Raw genomic sequence first — 19349 nt, forward strand, 5'->3', positions numbered from 1 at the left:
CCAACCATCAGTCTCTGAGGGAGCCCCTCTCACCACCTTTCCGTACTTGTGTTCACCAGCCTCAGTGAGAAATCAAGTGGGGAATTTCCTCTCCTGATACCTCACCCATTAAGCTCCAGTAACATCTCCCTGCTGTGATCTGCCCCTCCAGTAGGAGTCTGAGAATTCCCAAGGGATCCTGGGCGGCGCTGTTCTTGGCATTGATCTGTTTGCACTCGTGATCTCCTTGTGGCAGGGCCCATGACTTATTCATCTTCGTGTTCCTGGTGGCAAACACAGCCACAGCTGGCACACAGTAGGGACCCAGCTGTCAAATCTAACTGAAAAAATCTTGCAAAGTGGCGTTCCACTGTGAACGCAATGTTTCGCCTCCAAACACAAACTTTCATTTTTTTTAACATTTACCTCCTCTTTTTCGTATGAGAAATTCGGTTGGTAAAAATAGATGGGATGACGCAAACATCCTTTAAAAGGGCCAGGCTGCTAAGACTCCTACTTGGCTAGTGTGTATTAGATTGAACCATAAGAAAGTCCTGTTTTTGTAAGTCAAAGATAGTTGAGTTGAGTGTTGCCCATTTTCTATGTTCAGACTAACGTAAGTGAAAATAATGTAACTACAAATACACCGCTTTTTACTTTTCATCGGACTCTCGAAGGGAACGTTTGGCCCAAGAGGGATGAATAACCACTGGTCGGGGTTATTGTGAGACCACCTACTCCATTTTCTTAAGTATCAATAGTGCACTATTATCTGAAAAACACGTCATAGTTGTTCAATTTTTAACATTATAAAATAGTGGTATGTGACTTTAAGGATTAATAGAGAAATCAATAGTGTTACCATGTGGTACTACATTGTTCCCATGAATGTACTTAAATATATTTAGCCCTTTCCTAAAATAGATGCCCAGGCCCCTGGGGCTGCCTGATCCAGCAGGACTAGGCTACAGTAAAGGAATGTCCAGAATGTATTTCCTATGGCTTCCATTTGCCTCGTTTTGTATAACCGCCCATCCCCCGTGGTGTTAAGGAAGCAACAAGGGGTCCCTAGTTCTCTTGTTCAGCATCACTGTGAGAATAATAATAAGCAGATGGCTTACTCCTCTGGGCAAAGGAACATCTCTCCCCCTAACCTCATCTGTAGAATGGGACTAATACTAATGTCAAGCTATGGCCATCACCACTAGTTATCTCCCGATATCCATTTCCCCTTCTTCCTTGGTAAAGGAATCCCAGTTTCTTAGCTGAGCACGTGGCTACTCAGAGAAGAGACCACACTTCCCAGCCCCCCTTGCAGCCTTATGACCAAGTTCTGGTCAGTGAGATGAAAGGAGAAGCCTTGTCTAGAACTTCTGAGAAGTTTCTTTAAAAGGGAAAAGGCAGATGTCACATTTCTACTTCCACATTTAAGGAGTTTGCAGCTCTGTCCTAACAACAAGTAAGAAGCTGGACAGACAACTCTTCTTGGATCCATAAGAGAGAAGAGAACACAGGGCAAACCACCGCCCCCAAAGTGGAGACAGACAGGAGAATCCAGGGAGCTGTGGTTAACCAGAGCAGTCTTACGAGGGGAAACCACCGGGGAACCAGTGCTGGGTGGGAAAACCTGAACTGTGATGGACAAGTTAGGGGAGGCTCAGTGTGGACAAGTCTGAGGGTGAAAAACTCCCGAGAGACTCAGTCACAGGGGGACCCTATGTTTTGCCTCCTGAAGCTTACCATGTTCCCACAGTAGATATCAGAGAAAAATCCCCTCCTGCTTCCTGCAGGGCAGGGCGACAGGAACCATTGGGAAATCCTCCAGAGCACTTTGTTCTTCTTAACAAAGCCTGCCGTCAGGGGAAACTAGTTAACTGGAGCCTAACCAGTCAGGATTTGATCAGAACCTAACTCATCGGGGTAAGGGAAATACCCACCTCCAGCCCACTCTAGACAACTTGGGGGTGGGGGTAGGAGTGGCTGAGAAACACTTGTGCCGTCCACAGAGGCACGGGCTCAGTAAAAGACTGAGACCAAAGCACAGGAATATAGAACACTTCCCCTCCCCTCACACCACACCACCATGTTACTAAAGGCCTATTCACCACAGTTCCTTTTACCTAGGACATCATGTCCAGCTACCAAGAAAAAATGACAAGGCATACCAAAAGGCAAAAAACAAACAAACAAACAAAAACCCACAAAGAAATAAAGAATGCCTTTGGTGGGCTTATTAGTAGACTGGACACAGCTGAGGAAAGAATCTCTGAGCTAGAGGACATAGCAGTAAAATCCTCAAAATCAAAAAGCAAAGAGAACTGAGACTGAAAAATACAGAACAGAAAATCCAAGAACTGTGGGACAGCTACAAAAGTGGTAACGTACATGTAATGGGAATACCAGAAGAAGAACAAGAGAAAGGAACAGAAGAAATATTTGAAAAAACAGTGACTGAGAATTTCCCCAAAGTATTGTCAGACACCAAACCACAGACCCAGAAAGCTAGGAGAACACCAAGCAGGATATGAATACCAAAAAACTACACCTAGACCTATCATTTCAAATTACAGAATATCAAAGATAAAGAAAAAAAAAATCCTGAAAGGGGAAAAAGACATCTTACCTATAGAGGAACAAAGATAAGAATTACTGACGTTTCCTCAAAAACCATCCAAGCAAGAAGAGAGTGAAGGGAAACACAAAGTGTTGAGAGAAAAAACCCACCAACCTCGAATTCTGTACCCTGCACAATTATCCTTCAAAAGTGAAGGAGAGGGCTTCCCTGGTAGCGCAGTGGTTGAGAGTCTGCCTGCCGATGCAGGGGACACGGGTTCGTGCCCCGGTCCGGGGGGATCCCACATGCCGTGGAGCGGCTGGGCCCGTGAGCCATGGCTGCTGGGCCTGCGCGTCCAGAGCCTCTGCTCTGCGGCAGGAGAGGCCACAACAGTGAGGGGCCCGCGTACCGCAAAAAAAAAAAAAAAGTGAAGGAGAGGGACTTCCCTGGCGGTCCAGTGGTTAGGACTCGGTGCTTTCAATGCTGAGGGTCCGGGTTCAATCCCTGGTCAGGGAACTAAGATCCCACAAGCTGCGGGGCATGGCTGAAAAGGAAAAAAAGAACTTTTACTTTTCTTATTCTTAATTGACGGATTAATGGATAACAGTTTGTTTCAAATAACAGCAACAATGTATTCGATTATATATGCTTTTGTATATGTCATATATGCCTATCTGTGCTTAGATATAAATGAAATGAATCACAGGAATAATATAAGAGGAGGAGGGTATTAGGATTCTTTTGTTACTGTAAGGTACTCACACTATCTGTCAAGTGGTGAAGCGTTATTTGAAAGCAGACTTGGATTAGTTGTAAATGTATACTGCAAACTCCAGGGCAACCACTAAAAAAAGTGAGAAAAGTATAACTGATATGCTAGGAAAGAACAGAAAATGAAATCATCTAAAATGCTCAGTTCAAACTACAAATGACAGAAAAAGAGTGGAAGGCAAACATAAGACCAAAGAACAAAGGCAACAAATAGAAAACAGTAGTGAATATTATAGGTGTTGATCCAGCTATATCAATAATAATGTTGAATGTCAATGGTCTAAATGCACCAATCAAAACAGAGATTCTCAGAGTGCCTCAAAAAAAAAAAAAAAAAAAAAAGAGCCAACTCTATGTTGTCTACCAGAAGCTCACTTTAAATATAAAGACACATACAGATTAAAAGTAAATGGAGAGGGGCTTCCCTGGTGGCGCAGTGGTTGAGAGTCCGCCTGCCGATGCAGGGGACACGGGTTCGTGCCCTGGTCCGGGAAGATCTCACATGCCGCGGGGCGGCTGGGCCCGTGAGCCATGGCCGCTGAGCCTGCGCGTCCGGAGCCTGTGCTCTGCAACAGGAGAGGCCACAGCAGTGAGAGGCCCGCATGCCGAAAAAAAAAGGAAAATGGAGAAAAATATACCATGTTAACAGTAATCAAAACAAAGCAGGAGTAGCTACATTAATTTCAGACAGAGTCGACTTCAGAATCAGCAAAGTTCTTGGGAACAAACAAGGGGGTTACGTAATGTTAAGGGGTCAGTTCTCCTCTAAGACATAATCCTTTATGTGTATGTTCCCAACAACAGTGACGACCTAAGTGAGGCAAGACCTGACAGAATTGTGAGGAGGAATGGGTGAATCCATTATCACAGCTGGAGACTTCAACACTGCTCTATCAGACATGGACGGATCCAGTAGGCAGGAAATGAAGAAAATCAGAAAGCAAGCTACGGGACACCACACACCCAGCACAAAACCATGACACAAAGCACCGACAAAAGCAAACCACAACACAAAACACCTGCACATGGCTTATTTCTCCATAAGGCCATTCACCACATTGATAGCAGTGGTTACCTCTGAGGAGGAAGCTGACGCTGTGGGGATGGAGAGCAAAAGTGCTCTGGGGGCTTTTCTTATTGTATCTTGGAATCTTTCATAATGAGAACACACTCATATCTTACTTACATAATTCAAATTATTTTTAGAAAAGACCACAGACATAAATAAGGGTAGGGGAGAGAGAATAGGTGAATTTGTGAAGAGGCAGGAAAGAAGCTAAAAATAGTTTTTCTGCAATATATACTGGCAGGGTTATGTCCCCTCGCAGGCTTTTCCTGATCATTGATTAACACATCTCTCTTCAAGTGCCTCATTAATGTATATTCTCCCCTGCCACTCATATTTGTGGTTTTAAATGAAAGTACCTATATGTTCACAGATGGTTACATATGCAAAATGTTTTCTAAATTAGAAATGGAACACACTCAGTCTCATATTCAAGGGGAGACCTTACGTTAAAACTTTTTCCCTCTGTGGGATGAGAAGGAATGAAAATATCTAGGAAACTAATGTGTAAAGGAAGAGGTTAAAGTTCAATGGGATCTTAAGAAAAATGGGGGCTCATTTTAGGTTAAAATGAACTGATTTAGAGGTTTGCCTGATGGATTGTAAAACATCTTCAGATACTTCACTGACCGAAACAAACATGTATTAAACACCTACTATACATCAGGGGCTATGCCAGTCCATATAAGATGCATCCTAGGGACTTCCCTGGTGGCACAGTGGTTAAGGATCCTCCTGCCAATGCAGGGGACACAGGTTCGATCCCTGGTCCGGGAAGATCCCAGGTGTCGCAGAGCAACTAAGCCCGTGCGCCACAGCTACTGAGCCTGCGCTCTAGAGCCCGTGAGCCACAAGTACTGAGCCCGCGTGCCACAACTGCTGAAGTCCACACGCCTAGAGCCCGTGCTCTGCGACAAGAGAAGCCACAGCAATAAGAAGCCCGTGCACTGCAACTAAGAGTAGCCCCCGCTCGCCACAACTAGAGAAAGCCCACGCGCAGCAACGAAGACCCAATGCAGCCAAAAATAAATAAATTTTAAAAAATTGCATCCTAAACACCCTTTGACCTCAAGGAACTCTCAGTATAAAGTAGTGATGGTGGCAGCAAATGCATATATAAACTACAGCTATACTAACAGTAGGGAAAACCGTTAAGACCTCACTATGGAAGTGTGGTCTGAGGACCCGCAGCATCTGAATCTCCTGGGGCAACTGAGACCCACTTCTACACCCTTGAATTTGCATTTTAACAAGATCCTCAGGTGGTGTGGATGCTTATCAGGGTTTGAGAAGTGATGAACTGTGGGACTATAGAAGGACCCACTCTTGATCCCTTGGGAAGTGGTCAAAAGTCTCCAGACTCTTGGGAACATTCCAGGATGAGAGACCAACAGGCCCGTGATGATGGCAGTTAGAGCAAGAAGGATTCTGGAATGAGAAGTTTAGTCTGGAAGGAAATTGGGAACTTTGGAAAGTGTGGGAGACAGGACAAAAAAGGCAGGCTGAGGCCAGAGGCAGAAGGGCCAGCCTGAACTGCTGAGATTTCTGGAGGAAGCCGCAGGAAATTTTAAGCAGTAAAGTGACAGGATCAGATTCCTCTGTTTGGCCATAACTCTGGTTGCAGTGAGGAGGACAAAACGCATAAGAGAGGCTGGAGCAGGCCCGACTTACATCCTTACATGAGGACGATTCAGCTTTGAACAGAAAAGAAGTCTTTGAGGACTCAGAGATGGAGGGTGGCACTGAGTCCCGGCCGACAGGGGAACACAGGGCTCCAGCTGCAGCTGGATACAGGTGGGTTCTTTCTTCTAAAAGTGCTGATACCCACCAGCCACATCAGCATCACCTGGGAATTGTTAGAAATGCAAATTCTGGGGTCTCACCTGAGATACATTGTCAGAAACTCTGGGGATGGGGCACACAAATCTGACTTGGAATAAGTTCTCTTTCACATTGCAAACCACTGCTCTAGCCTGGCAAAAATCTTGTAGTAGGTGGTAAGGCTTAGAATTGCCACAACTTTCTTTCTTAAAAAGAAAACAAACACAAAACAGGAGAGTAACGAGAAATGAGTCTCTATGTCTAGGGGCCAGAAGAAAAGCCACATATAACCTAGATTTTATATAGTGCCCAGGAAAAGCAAAAGACATATTGACCATCTTGTCCAAAAGCCTCACATTTGGAGAATTAAAATAGTTCTGGTAGAGGCCTGTTAAGTTCTAGGTAGCCTAAATTAAGTAAAACTTAATCATCACGGTTGTAAATTCTTTGATGCCTTTATTCCCCAGAAAAACACCCTCAGAAAAAGCGCTGGGATTCCTTCTGGCCCTCTGAAAATTGTGTTTCTGATGCAACCGCCCATTAAAAAAAACGCAATCCCAAATTAAAAACCCCCAAAACGGAGCAGCGGGGCTGGCGCCACCATCCTGAGGCATCTCTGCCGTTTCCCAGCCACACTGCTGCGGACTGCAGTGCTCCTTTCCCAGGCTGTTCCCAAAGACAAATAAAACACTCCTTGTTTTTTCCAGACCTGAAATTAGCGGTGACTCAGAGCGCTCTGAATCGCCACAGTCGCCTCGGCAAAGAGGAAAAATGTGCAAACTTTTCCTCTCGCCCGAAGGCCCGACGTGCCGGGCTGGGCCAATCAGGCGAGGATGGTGGGAATCGCACCAAAGTAGGTAAAAAATGCGGGACGCGCGGCCCCCGCGACCGACCGCGCCCAGGCTCCCGCTGGTCCTTCCTTCGTCCCTCCCTCCCTCCCTCCCTCCTCCCTCCCTCCTCCCTCCCTCCTCTCTCCCGTCTCCACCGCTGCGGGCCCCGCCCCTCTCACCCCTCCCCCTCCCAGGCCCCGCCCCTCGCGGCGGCGCACACCTGGCCAGGTGGCTACTTCCATGTAAGGGCAACGGCGGCGCAGTGGGCGGGGCGCCACGTGGCCCCGCCCAGGTGAAGGGGCCACCGCCCCTCGCCCGCAGGTGCCACCTGAAGCTCCGCCCCCTCGTCCGGAGCTGTTGGGGGAGGACCTCGCCCCCACCCCACAGGCCAGAGCTGGTGAGGGGTACCCGGTGCCCCTTCTCCGGAAGGCGAGGAAGACCCCGCCTCCGCGGAGTCGGGGTTGGGGGACCGCCGGGGCGGGGCGTTGCCAGGCCGGCCGGTTGCGCAGCAACGGTGGGCAGCGCGTGACGTGCGCCGCCGCGTCTGGGCCCGAGGCGCCCGCCAGTCCCTGGGAGGCTAGCGGGGCTGCTGTGAGGAGGTCGCTCCGCAGACTTGGTGCTCGCCGGCTCCCTCTCCGCGCTCTGCGGCCGCCGCGGCGAAGATGGTGAGCTGGGGACCCGGGGCGCCACGGGGTCGGGGCGGCGGCGGCGTGGGAGGACCCGGGCTTCGGCCGCCGCGGACCCGCTGGGCCCCGCGCCGGGGCGGCTCCCGGGGCGCTGCATTCTCGCCGTCGCCGCCGGCGCGAGGCCTCCGCCTGGCCTCGGTAGCCCAGCCGGGGTTGACCCCCCGCCCCGGCGACGCCGCCCGGGGTCCGCTCGTGCTCCCGGGTGGGGGCCTCTTTGGCGCACGTTTCGCCGAGGCCGGGCGCAGCCGGTCGGCGACTCGGGCGGTTTCGGCCCCTGAGGTCTGTGCGTCTCGAGGAGGGAACGAGGCCTTTATTGAGCCACCTGGGGGGCGGGATGGCCACCGAGCGTGACCCCTGCGATTCCGAACCGGGCCTGCGGTCCTTTGCTGCCGCCCCTGGTGGTCCGCGTCCCGCAGCTCCTCGTCCTGCGCGTCCGGCCGGGCGGTGGCCTGTCCGGCCTCCATGTACGGTCACAGATTTTCTTTTACCTGCAAACAGGTTGGCTCTGCCAGCATAGCGTGCAGGGGGTGGGCATGATGCTGGGATGCTAATTAAAGCAAATGAAAAAGCTTTTTAAAGTCAATTAAGCTATCCGAGTCGCTAAAAAGTAAACAGATGTTCCTCATATTCTAGGTGTTGGACTTCTTAATTCACGTATTTTCCCCTCTAAACTGTCACTCTCGTTTGCTGTAGAGCCGTGCTCTTAAGTGGACGATCAAGTAGAACATTTTGTCATTTTCTGTAGTCTGCGCATACTGTTACCATTTTTGGTCAATGATTTGCAGGCAAAGGCTTACCAGACTTTGCTGGAAATATTACACTGTTATTGCATCTGTCTGCCTGGAAACAGTTGGTACCAGTTTATCTTCCTACACAATGTTTTCACTGAATGACAATTTGGGTTTTCTTAAGGTATTGCACCTTTCAGGGCTATGCAGACTGGCTCAGTGGTGGAAGAAAATTAGAGATTAGACAGTAGTTTCTGGATGACTGAGGATATGTAGTACGAATTTGATGTTGTTCAGTTTTTGGTTCTTCTTTGGTTTGATTTTGTAAGCTACAAAGAAGATCGGCATCTTACAACTTTCTAACTTCTTTAAGATTATACTGCATTATATACTACTTTATGCTAAAAGACTTAATCTAAGGGCTTTGAGTTTTCATAAATTTAATACCATCCACTCAGACGCAAGTGCTTTGAATCAGGCTGGAGCCGGCTTTAGTGCCTTCTGATTTGACTTAACTTTATTTTCTGTTTGAAAATACGACCAAACCTTTTTACTTTAGCTAAATGCTTAAACTTTAAAGCTTAACTTTCTTATTTCTATACATTCAAATAAAATGAAGAGTCTGTTTTAAATATTTATAGTTCGGAAGGAGGAGGAGAAATAAAAATTAATCAAGATGGGTGATTCCGAGTACGTTTCAAACTTAGGGAGGTCGGAAGAACTTATGAACTACTCTTGTTAGGATGCTTGCAAAGAAAGAGAGTTTAGAATACAGGTGACCATTTTTATTTTATTTTTTTAATTGACACAGTTGACTTACAATGTTGTGTTCATTTCTGCTGTCCAGCAGAGTGCTTCAGTCATACATATATATACATTCTTTTTTAAATATTGTTTTCCAGTATGGTTTATCATAGGATGTTGAATATAGTTTTCTGTGCTATACAGTAGGATCTATATATAAAAGCTTACATCTGCTAACCCCAACTTCAGTCTATCCCTCCCCTACCCCCTCCCCCTTGGCAACCACAAGTCTGTTCTCTTTGTCTGTGAGCCTGTTTCGTTGATCAGTTCATTTGTGCAGATGACCATTTTTAGAGATTACTCTTGTATTTAGCCTTATGAGCACAGAGCTTCTCCCTTCATTCCAGCTATTAGAGAATATTATGAAGATGTACGTTTATTCCCTGATTTTAGCACTTTACCTCTGTATTTGAAACTGTTTAGATCTGTTGGTTGGATACTTGGTTCCAAGTTTCTAAGCTTTTTTTTTTTTTTTTTCAGATTAAATTTTAACTGTTGATGGATTTGTTCTACATTAACAAAATCACTTCCTGGTACTCACCAAGTCTTCTCGAAGCACTTGGGAATAAAGCAATTTGAAACCAACTCAAAAGATCACCCTGAGCACTTTAAGATGAGATTTCATGTTTTTAGAGTCTCACTTTACAGTGCCAAAAAAAAAGGAAAAAAGCCTACCCTCCACAGGAACCACATCTACACACTCCAAACAAAACTTTGGTGTGCGTGTGTACTGGGTGCGCCAGCTTTCTCATACAAAGATTATTTGCCAGCCTACCATCAAATTCCTAGGGTTATCTGCTGAGTAGTTCTTCCTGTTGGGTATGGATTGAGACATCACAGGAGACTGGCCTAGCTCCTCTTGTTGCCAGTGGCTGTCTGGGAAGTCAGTGTGGTCTTGTCCCTGAAACAGTAAAGGTCTGCATGATAATCTAACCCTTAACCTTACTCTAATCAGAACTCGGCTCTAACAAACTGAGTTGTTGGCTCAGACTGAATTACACGTGTATTCTTCCACTTGATGATTAGCAAAAACACTTTTACTTACAGCAATCTAGTGGAAGAGGTTGGGCATGTGTTCCTGTGCCCATTTAACATGTTAGAAAACAGTCTGTAAAGGTTTAATTGACTTGTGGCCTTTTCTGACTCCACATCAGGTTTTAAAATAATTTAAAAATTAATTTTGAAACATTTTAAGCAGGAAGGTACACAGAATAATAAGTTCCTTTGTACAAAAAAAGGTTAACTTTTTGCCATATTTCAGGTTTTTATGTTACCGTTACAGGTAAATACGCATCTTTTTCCTCATCCCGTTCCCTTCTCTCCCCAGAGGTAACCACTCCTGTGTCAAAGACGTAATGTACTGGCCAATTAAGGAGATGATTTTTGCAGGTTATTGCATTTGAGAGAACATTAATTAAAATGAGGAACATCTCAAAAACAAAAAAAAAGGGCTTCCCTGTTGGTGCAGTGGTTGAGAGTCCGCCTGCCGATGCAGGGGACACGGGTTCGTGCCCTGGTCCGGGAAGATCCCACATGCCGCGGAGCGGCTGGGCCCGTGAGCCATGGCCGCTGAGCCTGCGCGTCCGGAGCCTGTGCTCCGCAACGGGAGAGGCCACAACAGTGAGAGGCCCGCGTACCGCAAAAAAAAAACAAAACAAAAAACAAAAAAAAAAGGACAGAGACCTGGGGCTGGTAAACTGAGGAGTCTTGAGGAAGCCTGGGGACAGGTCTTAATCTGGAAGTAAGCAAGGGCAGGATCCTTTTGTTGCCCTGAACACAAAATGATGGGAGTGAATTTCTTAATCTTCACTGCTTTTCAGGAGCTCAGGGCTCAGGTAAAGTTCAACATAGTCACCTGAAACGAACACATTTCGTTGATGTTTCCATACTTTCAGTTGTACATGTATGCATCTGTAATAATATATGTTGCCTTGATGTATTTTAAGATTTTATATAAATGTTATCATGCTTCGTGTATCCTTTTGCAACTTTCAGAAAAAGAACTTGGTGAGGTTTAGTTCTGGTTTGCCTCCCATCAGCTACTTTCACAAGCCTGTTTCTCTATTTTCTCTACTTGGCATTATGAGACTTTGAAAACCAATCTGATAGGTGTGAAATGGTTTCTCATTCTTTTAATTTGCATTTCTCTGATTAGTAGTAATTGAGTATCTTTTCATTCTTGTTGCAGCTTATGTTTTTACATGCATGCGCTTTCAGTGAACCTGACATTGTGTAAATATTCCTCACGTCTTCATGTAGACTCATTTGTGGAGCCATAAAGTAAATCTAACCTTAAAAGAAAATCAGCGAGAATGTGCTTGTCAAAGCCAGACCTGCATAATGAAGACTAATATACCTTGCCTCCGGCACCTGCTTTTCTTTGCCTGCCTCTCAAGCTGCTAAGTAACAGAAGTTCAGTACTCTTAATTCTAGCCACCTGCCCTTGTGAGGCCCTGGTCGTGGTAGAATGCACAGTGATCCAGAATAGAGTTCCATCTTTGCCACAGGCCGTGGAGGTTAACATCCTCTGTTCTATACTTATCCTTTTCTTTCTTTTTCCTAGGCGGTACCTCTAGCCAAAATGGTAAAAACAAACACACATGGGATATACGGGAAAACTGTACTTCCTGCTCAATTTTGCTGTGAACCTACAATGTCTCTAAAAAATAAAGGCTATTAAAAAAAATAAAACAAATAACCATAATCGTTTTTCATAAACAGAATTGTTTTAAATCAAAATGGTGTTTATTGTATACAGGAAGATTCTAAACATTTGTGTTTTTATTTATGTTAATGTAACTTATATTTTCTTTCAGTAATAATTAAGATACTTTGAGCCGAACACCACATTTGAAATTTGAAAAAAAAATTGAAACTCTTTAAAAACTGTTGTTTTAACACGTACTTTTTTTAAATCTACAGAGTAATGCTCTAGTCCGATTAATTAGGCCTGGTCTCTGTTGTATTCTTTGCTCTTTGCATACCTAAACCACAGAAAATAATAAACCATAAACATGATGCTGGTTATTTAAGCATCTTGAACTACGTTTCCACATAGCCTAATATTCCTGTCTATGTTTTCCATGAAAGACATACCCAGAGATTTGTATGTAACACTCAGAAATACTTTAATCAGTTTTTCTTCTGTCTCTGCCTGCTTGCCTTGGTGTTAGAAATGAGTTTTCACTTGGAGTTGTCCTGCTTCTGAAAGCTGTCTCCTGTTCATTTTGCTTGAAATTTTACATCGGGAGAAGCATAGAAAAATAAACATCAGATTGGTTCATCTCAGTAATGCTTTGACAAACTTGTTACTTAATTCATGGAATCTTGGAATTCATGTACAAAGAATCTTCTGTACAAGGGCCCCCAGAGAGCTGAGTACGTAGTCTTGAGAGATGCTTAACTCTTGTAAGATTGTCTTCTAGTAGCTGACATTGTAATGCTTATGTGCTGTTTACCCTATTTCATGATTTGGTTGCTGTGTTAAAGAATCAATTTTTGGTAGGTCTTTTAAAAGTAGCTCATTTCAGGAAAAATGCAGTCAGAATTCTTAAAATTCGTATTTTAATCTGTAGTGTGAAATGGTGGAGATTTTGGTTTTATTTTTTTTTATTTTTTGCTTTTCTTTCTTTTTTATTTTTTTATTTTTTGCTTTATAACAAATTTAATCAGTTATACATATACATATGTTCCCATATCCCCTCCCTTTTGCGTCTCCCTCCCACCCTCCCTATCCCACCCCTCCAGGCGGTCACAAAGCACCGAGCTGATCTCCCTGTGCTATGCGGCTGCTTCCCACTAGCTATCTACCTTACGTTTGGTAGTGTATATGGTTTTATTTTTTTGACATGACAAGGGACCGTCAAAGAACTCTTACTCTGTTGCCACAAGGCTTAGGACGAGCCCTTGAAAGGTAGAAACGTCAGTGCGTACTGTAGCAGGAAACCTACATTTAAAACTGATTTATCTCTGTGTTTGTGCCTTTGGATCACATTAGAGGAAGACTGTTTACTACTTTCAACATTTTTGCGTTACTTTATAGGTTGTTCCTCCTCTTTGCCTTATCACAGAAAAGAAGGATGAATTTTCTACCCATATTCCTATCTTGGCTTGTTTTCAGAAGATTGCCAACTTGTAAATTTTGAAATTCTTTCACAAAGCACATTTTTGTTGGCGGTAGTTTTTTTTTTTTTTTTTAAGTAATAGAGCTAAAACTAAAGCATGGGCAGATATAGGTAAAACTTCTCCAGCTTGCTCTGGAGCTATCTTTTAAGTCAGTTATGGAAGCTCTGAAGCTCTGAGGAATTCTCAAATCATTGAGGCCTTGTTTTAAGAACGTTGTAAGTCATCTTTAGACCAATGTTGTCGAATAGAAATAAAATGTGAGTTACATATGTATTTTTAAATTTTCTAGTAGCCCCATTAAAAAGGTAAAAAGAAAAGATGAAATTTGTTTAACCCAATATATCTGAAATATTGTATCAACATTTAATCAATTAAAAAATGAGACATTTTACATTCTTTTCTCCTACAAATTGTTTGAAATCCACTGTATATTTTATACTCAGCACAGCTCAATTCAGATGCTCAATTTTCATTGGAAATATTTGGTATATATTTAGACATAAAACTTATAGTTGAAAAAGCAGAGTCATATACTTAAGTTGCTCCAAGCATACTTAGTTTTCCAGTAATGGAATTGATAATCAATTTTAAAATTTAAGTTAATTAAAGTGAAATAAAATTAAAAATGCAGTTCCTCGGCAGCACTGGCCATGTTTAATGGACTCTCTAAACCACATGTGGTTAGTGGCCACCTTAATGGACCAGCCTCAGACTTTGTGGATTGGCCTGTTTAATTTGTAAGGGGAAGTTAGTGTGGGTACCAACACTTTTGTTAATTCTTGGCATGTCTGCATATGACAAACAGTGCTGAGATAGCCTGTGAATCCCTTTTATGGAACTTATTAAGATGTTTTGTGGGACTAGACTGTTGAGCTCCATTGGCTAGGATTTGTATATTTCAACAGCACAATACGTCTCCTAGTAGGCCCACAACAGATGTTACCGAATGAACACGAATGAGTGAATGAGAGGGCATCCTTCATTATGATGGGGCCGGGTCCCATGGAGATGGATTACTTTAATTTTTATACTTTCTATTCCCACATACCTTTTTTTTTTTAATACAGTGGGAATTGAGTTTTAAGTACTGAACTAATTGAATAGTACCTCCCCTTTGTATATTGTGTTATAATTTAGTTCAAGTCTTAACAGTGAAAATCCTTTGAGATAGATAAGGCAAGTATTATTAGAGTAGCACCTTTCAACTAATTCTGACATGCAAAAACTGCTCAGTAATGCCAATTCCCTTTCTTTCTTAAAAATGAAACTGAATGGTATTTGATGCTCATTGAGGCATCCTGAACCATAGAAAAGCACTTGAAAGTGTAACAAATGAAAGAACAAGAAGTAATGCTATCTTAGATAACTTATAAGTATTTACTGTGTGTCAGGCATTGTGTTAACTTATCTCACTCAATCCTTATAGCAACCCAGTGAGGTAGGTATTGTTATCATTACTGTTAAACTATACTGAGAAGTGGTTAAGAGCTTGAGCCCAGAGTCTGGCTGCCTAGGTTTTTTGAATCTTGGCTCTGCCACTTACTGACTGTATAACCTTAGACACATTACTGACTGTTCTGTGCCTCAATTTCATCATTCCTCCAAGTGGGAATGATAATAGTACTTAACCATCACATTTTGTCGATGCATGTAAGTAAAGCAATGCCTGGCACATGGTAAAGTGCTTATCAGCACTGGCTAAAATAATAATATTAAACAACCTTAGATCCAAGTTTAACAGTCTCTTTTCTTTATATTCTGAGTACACCAGTGTATACTTCAGTAACTGTAGATAAAATGAAAACGGTGAAGGAGTGCATAAAAACATGTTTCTAATTGCTTATTATTTCTTTAAACTAATTTTATTTTACTTGGAGTCATTATATATGATCATTTTTTTATGATCAAGTTTTTAATTTGACTTTTCAGGTGATTTTGATCCGTGATGTAAAAATATCTTGTCTTCTACTCATAGTTATATTTTTCTTGAAGTAATTAATGGAGAATGAAACACAGTTGTTCATTGCCCTCAAGGTTTAGAATAGCAATCATCTATTCAATAAATATTTGAGAAGTTATTATATATCAGGAACTGACCCAGGTACTTGGCATACAGTACAGAAAAACAAAGTCCATTCCTTGTAGAAGTTATATTCTAGTGGGGGTGGGCGGCTGGGAGGGACAACCAAAAAATTACAAGATCATGTCAGGTAATGGCAACTGGTGTGAAAAAAATAGGGTGATCAATAGGGAGTACTAGAAAAGTTGGCTACCTTGGGGTAGATTCTTAGGGAAGTCCTCTCGGAGTGACATTTGAGCTTAAGACTTGCATGGCAAGAAGGAGCTAGCTAGCCATGTTAAGAGCATTTCAGGGAGAAGGAACTCTAAGTAGAAAGGCCTTGAGTAGAGAATGAGCTTGACATGCCGGGGACAAAAAAGGTTTGTGTAGTTGGAATTCAGTGAAAAGCAGGGAGAAAATTAGGAAATGGACTGTAGGCAGGAGCTAGAGCTGGATGAGCCAAGGTGATTGCACCAGGAAGCTGTCGGGTGTCTGGTGGTAGGGAGGTGTTAGGGTGTTAAGTTGTGGAGTGAGATAGGATTTAGATGTACAAATGGGGACAAAACTGATTGAGTGTTGCTATTATTCAATCAGTCAGTGGTAGCTTGGATTAGGATTGTTAGTACTGGGATAGTGAGAAGTGATTGGATATTGTATATTTGGGGGAAGAGCTGACAGGACTTACTGATCATTTGGGTGTGTGTAACATTGGGGAAAGAGACATCAAGGATAATTCCGAAGATTTAGACCTGAGCCACTAGGTAGTTGGTGCTGTCATTGTGCTGGGGTCCTATATAAAAGAAGCTAAAATCGTCTGGCAAAAATTGAGGTTCTTGGAACTTTGAGGAACAACGAATTGATCCAGCAGTAATACAGATCTTTAAAATATCTTCACATCTGATTGTAATGATAATGTATGTTCATTATAGAACATTAAGGAAAGTTGAGTTGTAATGACTCCTATCCAAAGTGCGTTTTGTGCACTTGCTTTCAGGCCATTTTAAACATATGCTCATTCTGTCAATAAATAAGTGTTAGGTACCTTCTGGGAATCAAGTACTGTTGTAGGTTCTAGAGATTCAACAGTATACACGACAAAGTCCCTTTTCCTATGGACTATACATTCTCATGGGGGAGACAGGCAAGAAATCAGTAACTAAGATAATTGGAGATTGTAATAAGTACTATAATGGAAATAAGGGAGATAGTGAATATCTGGAGAATATCAATGTAGATTTTTCTCACACAGTTGAGTTCATCTGTAACAGTTTTATGTCCTTTATTTCTCACATCTCAGTGTGACAAGGGTGTCAAACTAATTTAATGGGGAAATGAATAGCATCTTCAACAAATGATGCTGGGACAGCTGATGTCCGCATGAATGAATTTGGATCCCTGCTTCACACTATATACAAAATTTAACTCAAAATGGGTCATAGACCTAAATATAAGAGCTAAAGCTATAAAACTCCTAGAAGAAAACATAGGCATAAATCTTTGTGAACTTGGATTAGGCAGTGTTTTTTTGACAATTTTCTTGGTATTTTTAGGCAGTGACACCAAAAGCACGGGTGCCAAGAGACAAATAGGTAAAGTGGACTTATTAGAATTGAAAACTTTTTTGCATCAAAGAACAGCATTGAGAAAGTGGAAAAGACAACCCAGAGAATGGGAGAAAATATTTGCAAATCATATGTCTGACAAGGAACTTGCAGAATATATGAAGGACTCTTACAGCTCAACAATAAAAAGACAACTGAATTATATGGGCAAAGGCTTTGAATAGATATTTTTCTAAAGAAAGATACACAGATGGTCAATAAGCTCATGAAAATATGCTCAAAATCATTAGCTACTAGGAAATGCAGATCAAAACATAGTGAGATCCTATTTCATACCCACTAGGATGGCTGTAAAAAAACTAACAAATGTTGGCAAGGGCATGGGGAAGTTGGAACCCTCCCACATATGTTGCTGGTGGGAATGTAAAATGGTGCAGCCATTTTGGAAAATGGTTTGACATTTCCTTAAGAAGTTAAACTTAGGCGTTACCATATGACCCAGCAGTTTCACTCCTAGTTATATATCCAAGTGAAATGAAAACACATGTCCACATAAAAACTTGTACATGAATGCTCATAGTGTTATTCATAATAGCCTCAAAGTGGAAACAACCCAGATGTCCATCGACTGATGATTGGATAGATAAAATGTAGTATATCTGTACAATGGAGTATTATTTGTCAGTAAAATAAATGATGTACTGATACATGCTGTGACATGGATGAACCTTAATACATGTAAAGTGAAGGAAGCCAGTCAGAAAAAGACTGCATGTTGTATGATTCCATTTATATAGAATATCCAGGATTGGCAGATACATAGAGACAGGAAGTAAATTTGTGGTTGGCTAGGTTTGGGGTGGGTAAGAATGGGAAAGAGGAGTGATTGTTCATGAGTACTGGGTTTCTTTTTGAGGTGTTCAGGATGTTCTAAAACTAGACTGTGATGGATGCACAAATGTGAATATACTAAAGCCCACTGAATTTACACTTTAAATGGGTCAATTTTATGGTATGTTAAATATATCTGTAAAAACTAAACTGTAATGGTATTATGCATATACAGTGATGGTATTAAATCATTTTCCTGTTAGATTTAAATCCGTATTGTAAGTAGTGCTCAGTCATCCTTGAGCATAAATCTTTGCCTTCATTGGCATTGTTTGTTCAAAATAGAGTCCTAGGTATGCAAATACTGAGTCAAAAGTTTTGTGTTTGTGTGTATATATTTCTGATTTTTAAAATTTGCTCATCATAGAAAACTTGGAAAATAGAGGAAACTAGGGAGTAGATAAAAGTCACTTATATTCCCACTGTTAGAGATGAAATTTCTTTTCCCTCTATGTATATTTTACTGTACACAAAGCTTTATATCCAGCTTATTTTTTCACTTAAACCAAATCATAAATATTTCCCCCATGTCATTAAAAGCTTAATGTAAACATAATTTTAACAGCTGTATCACAAGCTATCCTGCGGATATATTATGATTTTCTCAGTAATTCTCCTGTTTTTATTTGGACTGTCTCATTTTTAGTATTTTGCAGATTATTTCCCCAGAATAAATTCATTGAAGTAGGAATACTAGGTTAAAGGGTCAAAGAGTTTAGATTGTTTTAAGGCTCTTGGTATAAATGGCCAAATTGCTTCCTGAAAGCTAACAGTGAGTAATATCGTTGCCTGTGGTGGAAGATAAGTCTGGAAGGGTAGCTTGGTTCAGATAATAAAGGGCCTCTTATGCTGTGTTAATGAATTTGGACTTTTGTGGGTGCTTGGGAATTGGTGAAGATTTTTAATCTTGGGCGTGATAGAAGATTTGAAGAGTAGATGAGAAGGAACAGATTTGAAATACACATTTAAGGAGGAATTGGTAGGGCTTAGAAACTGAGTGTGACCACGGAACAAAGGTAGATCAGTTAACCAACAGCATCAAGTCTGCTTCCTGTCTTCGGTTCACTGACATGCTAGCTCATCCTCCAGAGAAGCCAAGTTGTTAAGCTAAGACAACATCGTTTACCATTAGCTTATGGTGTGTTCAGTATTATCTTTCTCAAAAGGGACTAGAGTATTTTTTACATTGTTGCGCTTGAAGTAAAAACTAAAAGTAATGTATACTTTTTCCATTTAGGATAATTTACATAAAGTAAAATTCACCATTTTTAGTGTAAGTTCTGCAGATTTTGGCCATATACAGTGGTGTAACTACCACCACAATCAAAATATAGAATAGCTCCTTCACTCCAAAAAAGTGCCATATTAATACCTCCTCCAATCCCCAACAACCACTGATGTTCTTTTTTTTTCTTAAAAAATTTTTTTTAATTTAATTTTATTTATTTTTTTATACAGCAGGTTCTTATTAGC

The 19349-nt window shown here is 42.0% G+C and overlaps 1 protein-coding gene across 1 annotated transcript in view; it reads left to right on the forward strand.

The window, feature by feature from the left end:
* The first annotated feature begins 7404 nt into the window (after nt 1-7404).
* The window catches only part of DSTN (destrin, actin depolymerizing factor), a 37549-nt gene continuing 25604 nt past the window's right edge, over nt 7405-19349 (forward strand). Inside the window, exon 1 of the mRNA XM_082645681.1 lies at nt 7405-7686. Coding sequence (XP_082501807.1) covers nt 7684-7686 — 3 coding nt within the window. The 5' untranslated portion in view covers nt 7405-7683. The remainder of the gene's footprint in view (nt 7687-19349) is intronic.

The sequence above is a fragment of the Mesoplodon mirus genome (assembly GCF_964341445.2).
Source record: "Mesoplodon mirus genome assembly, chromosome: 15".
Lineage (NCBI taxonomy): Eukaryota > Metazoa > Chordata > Mammalia > Artiodactyla > Ziphiidae > Mesoplodon > Mesoplodon mirus.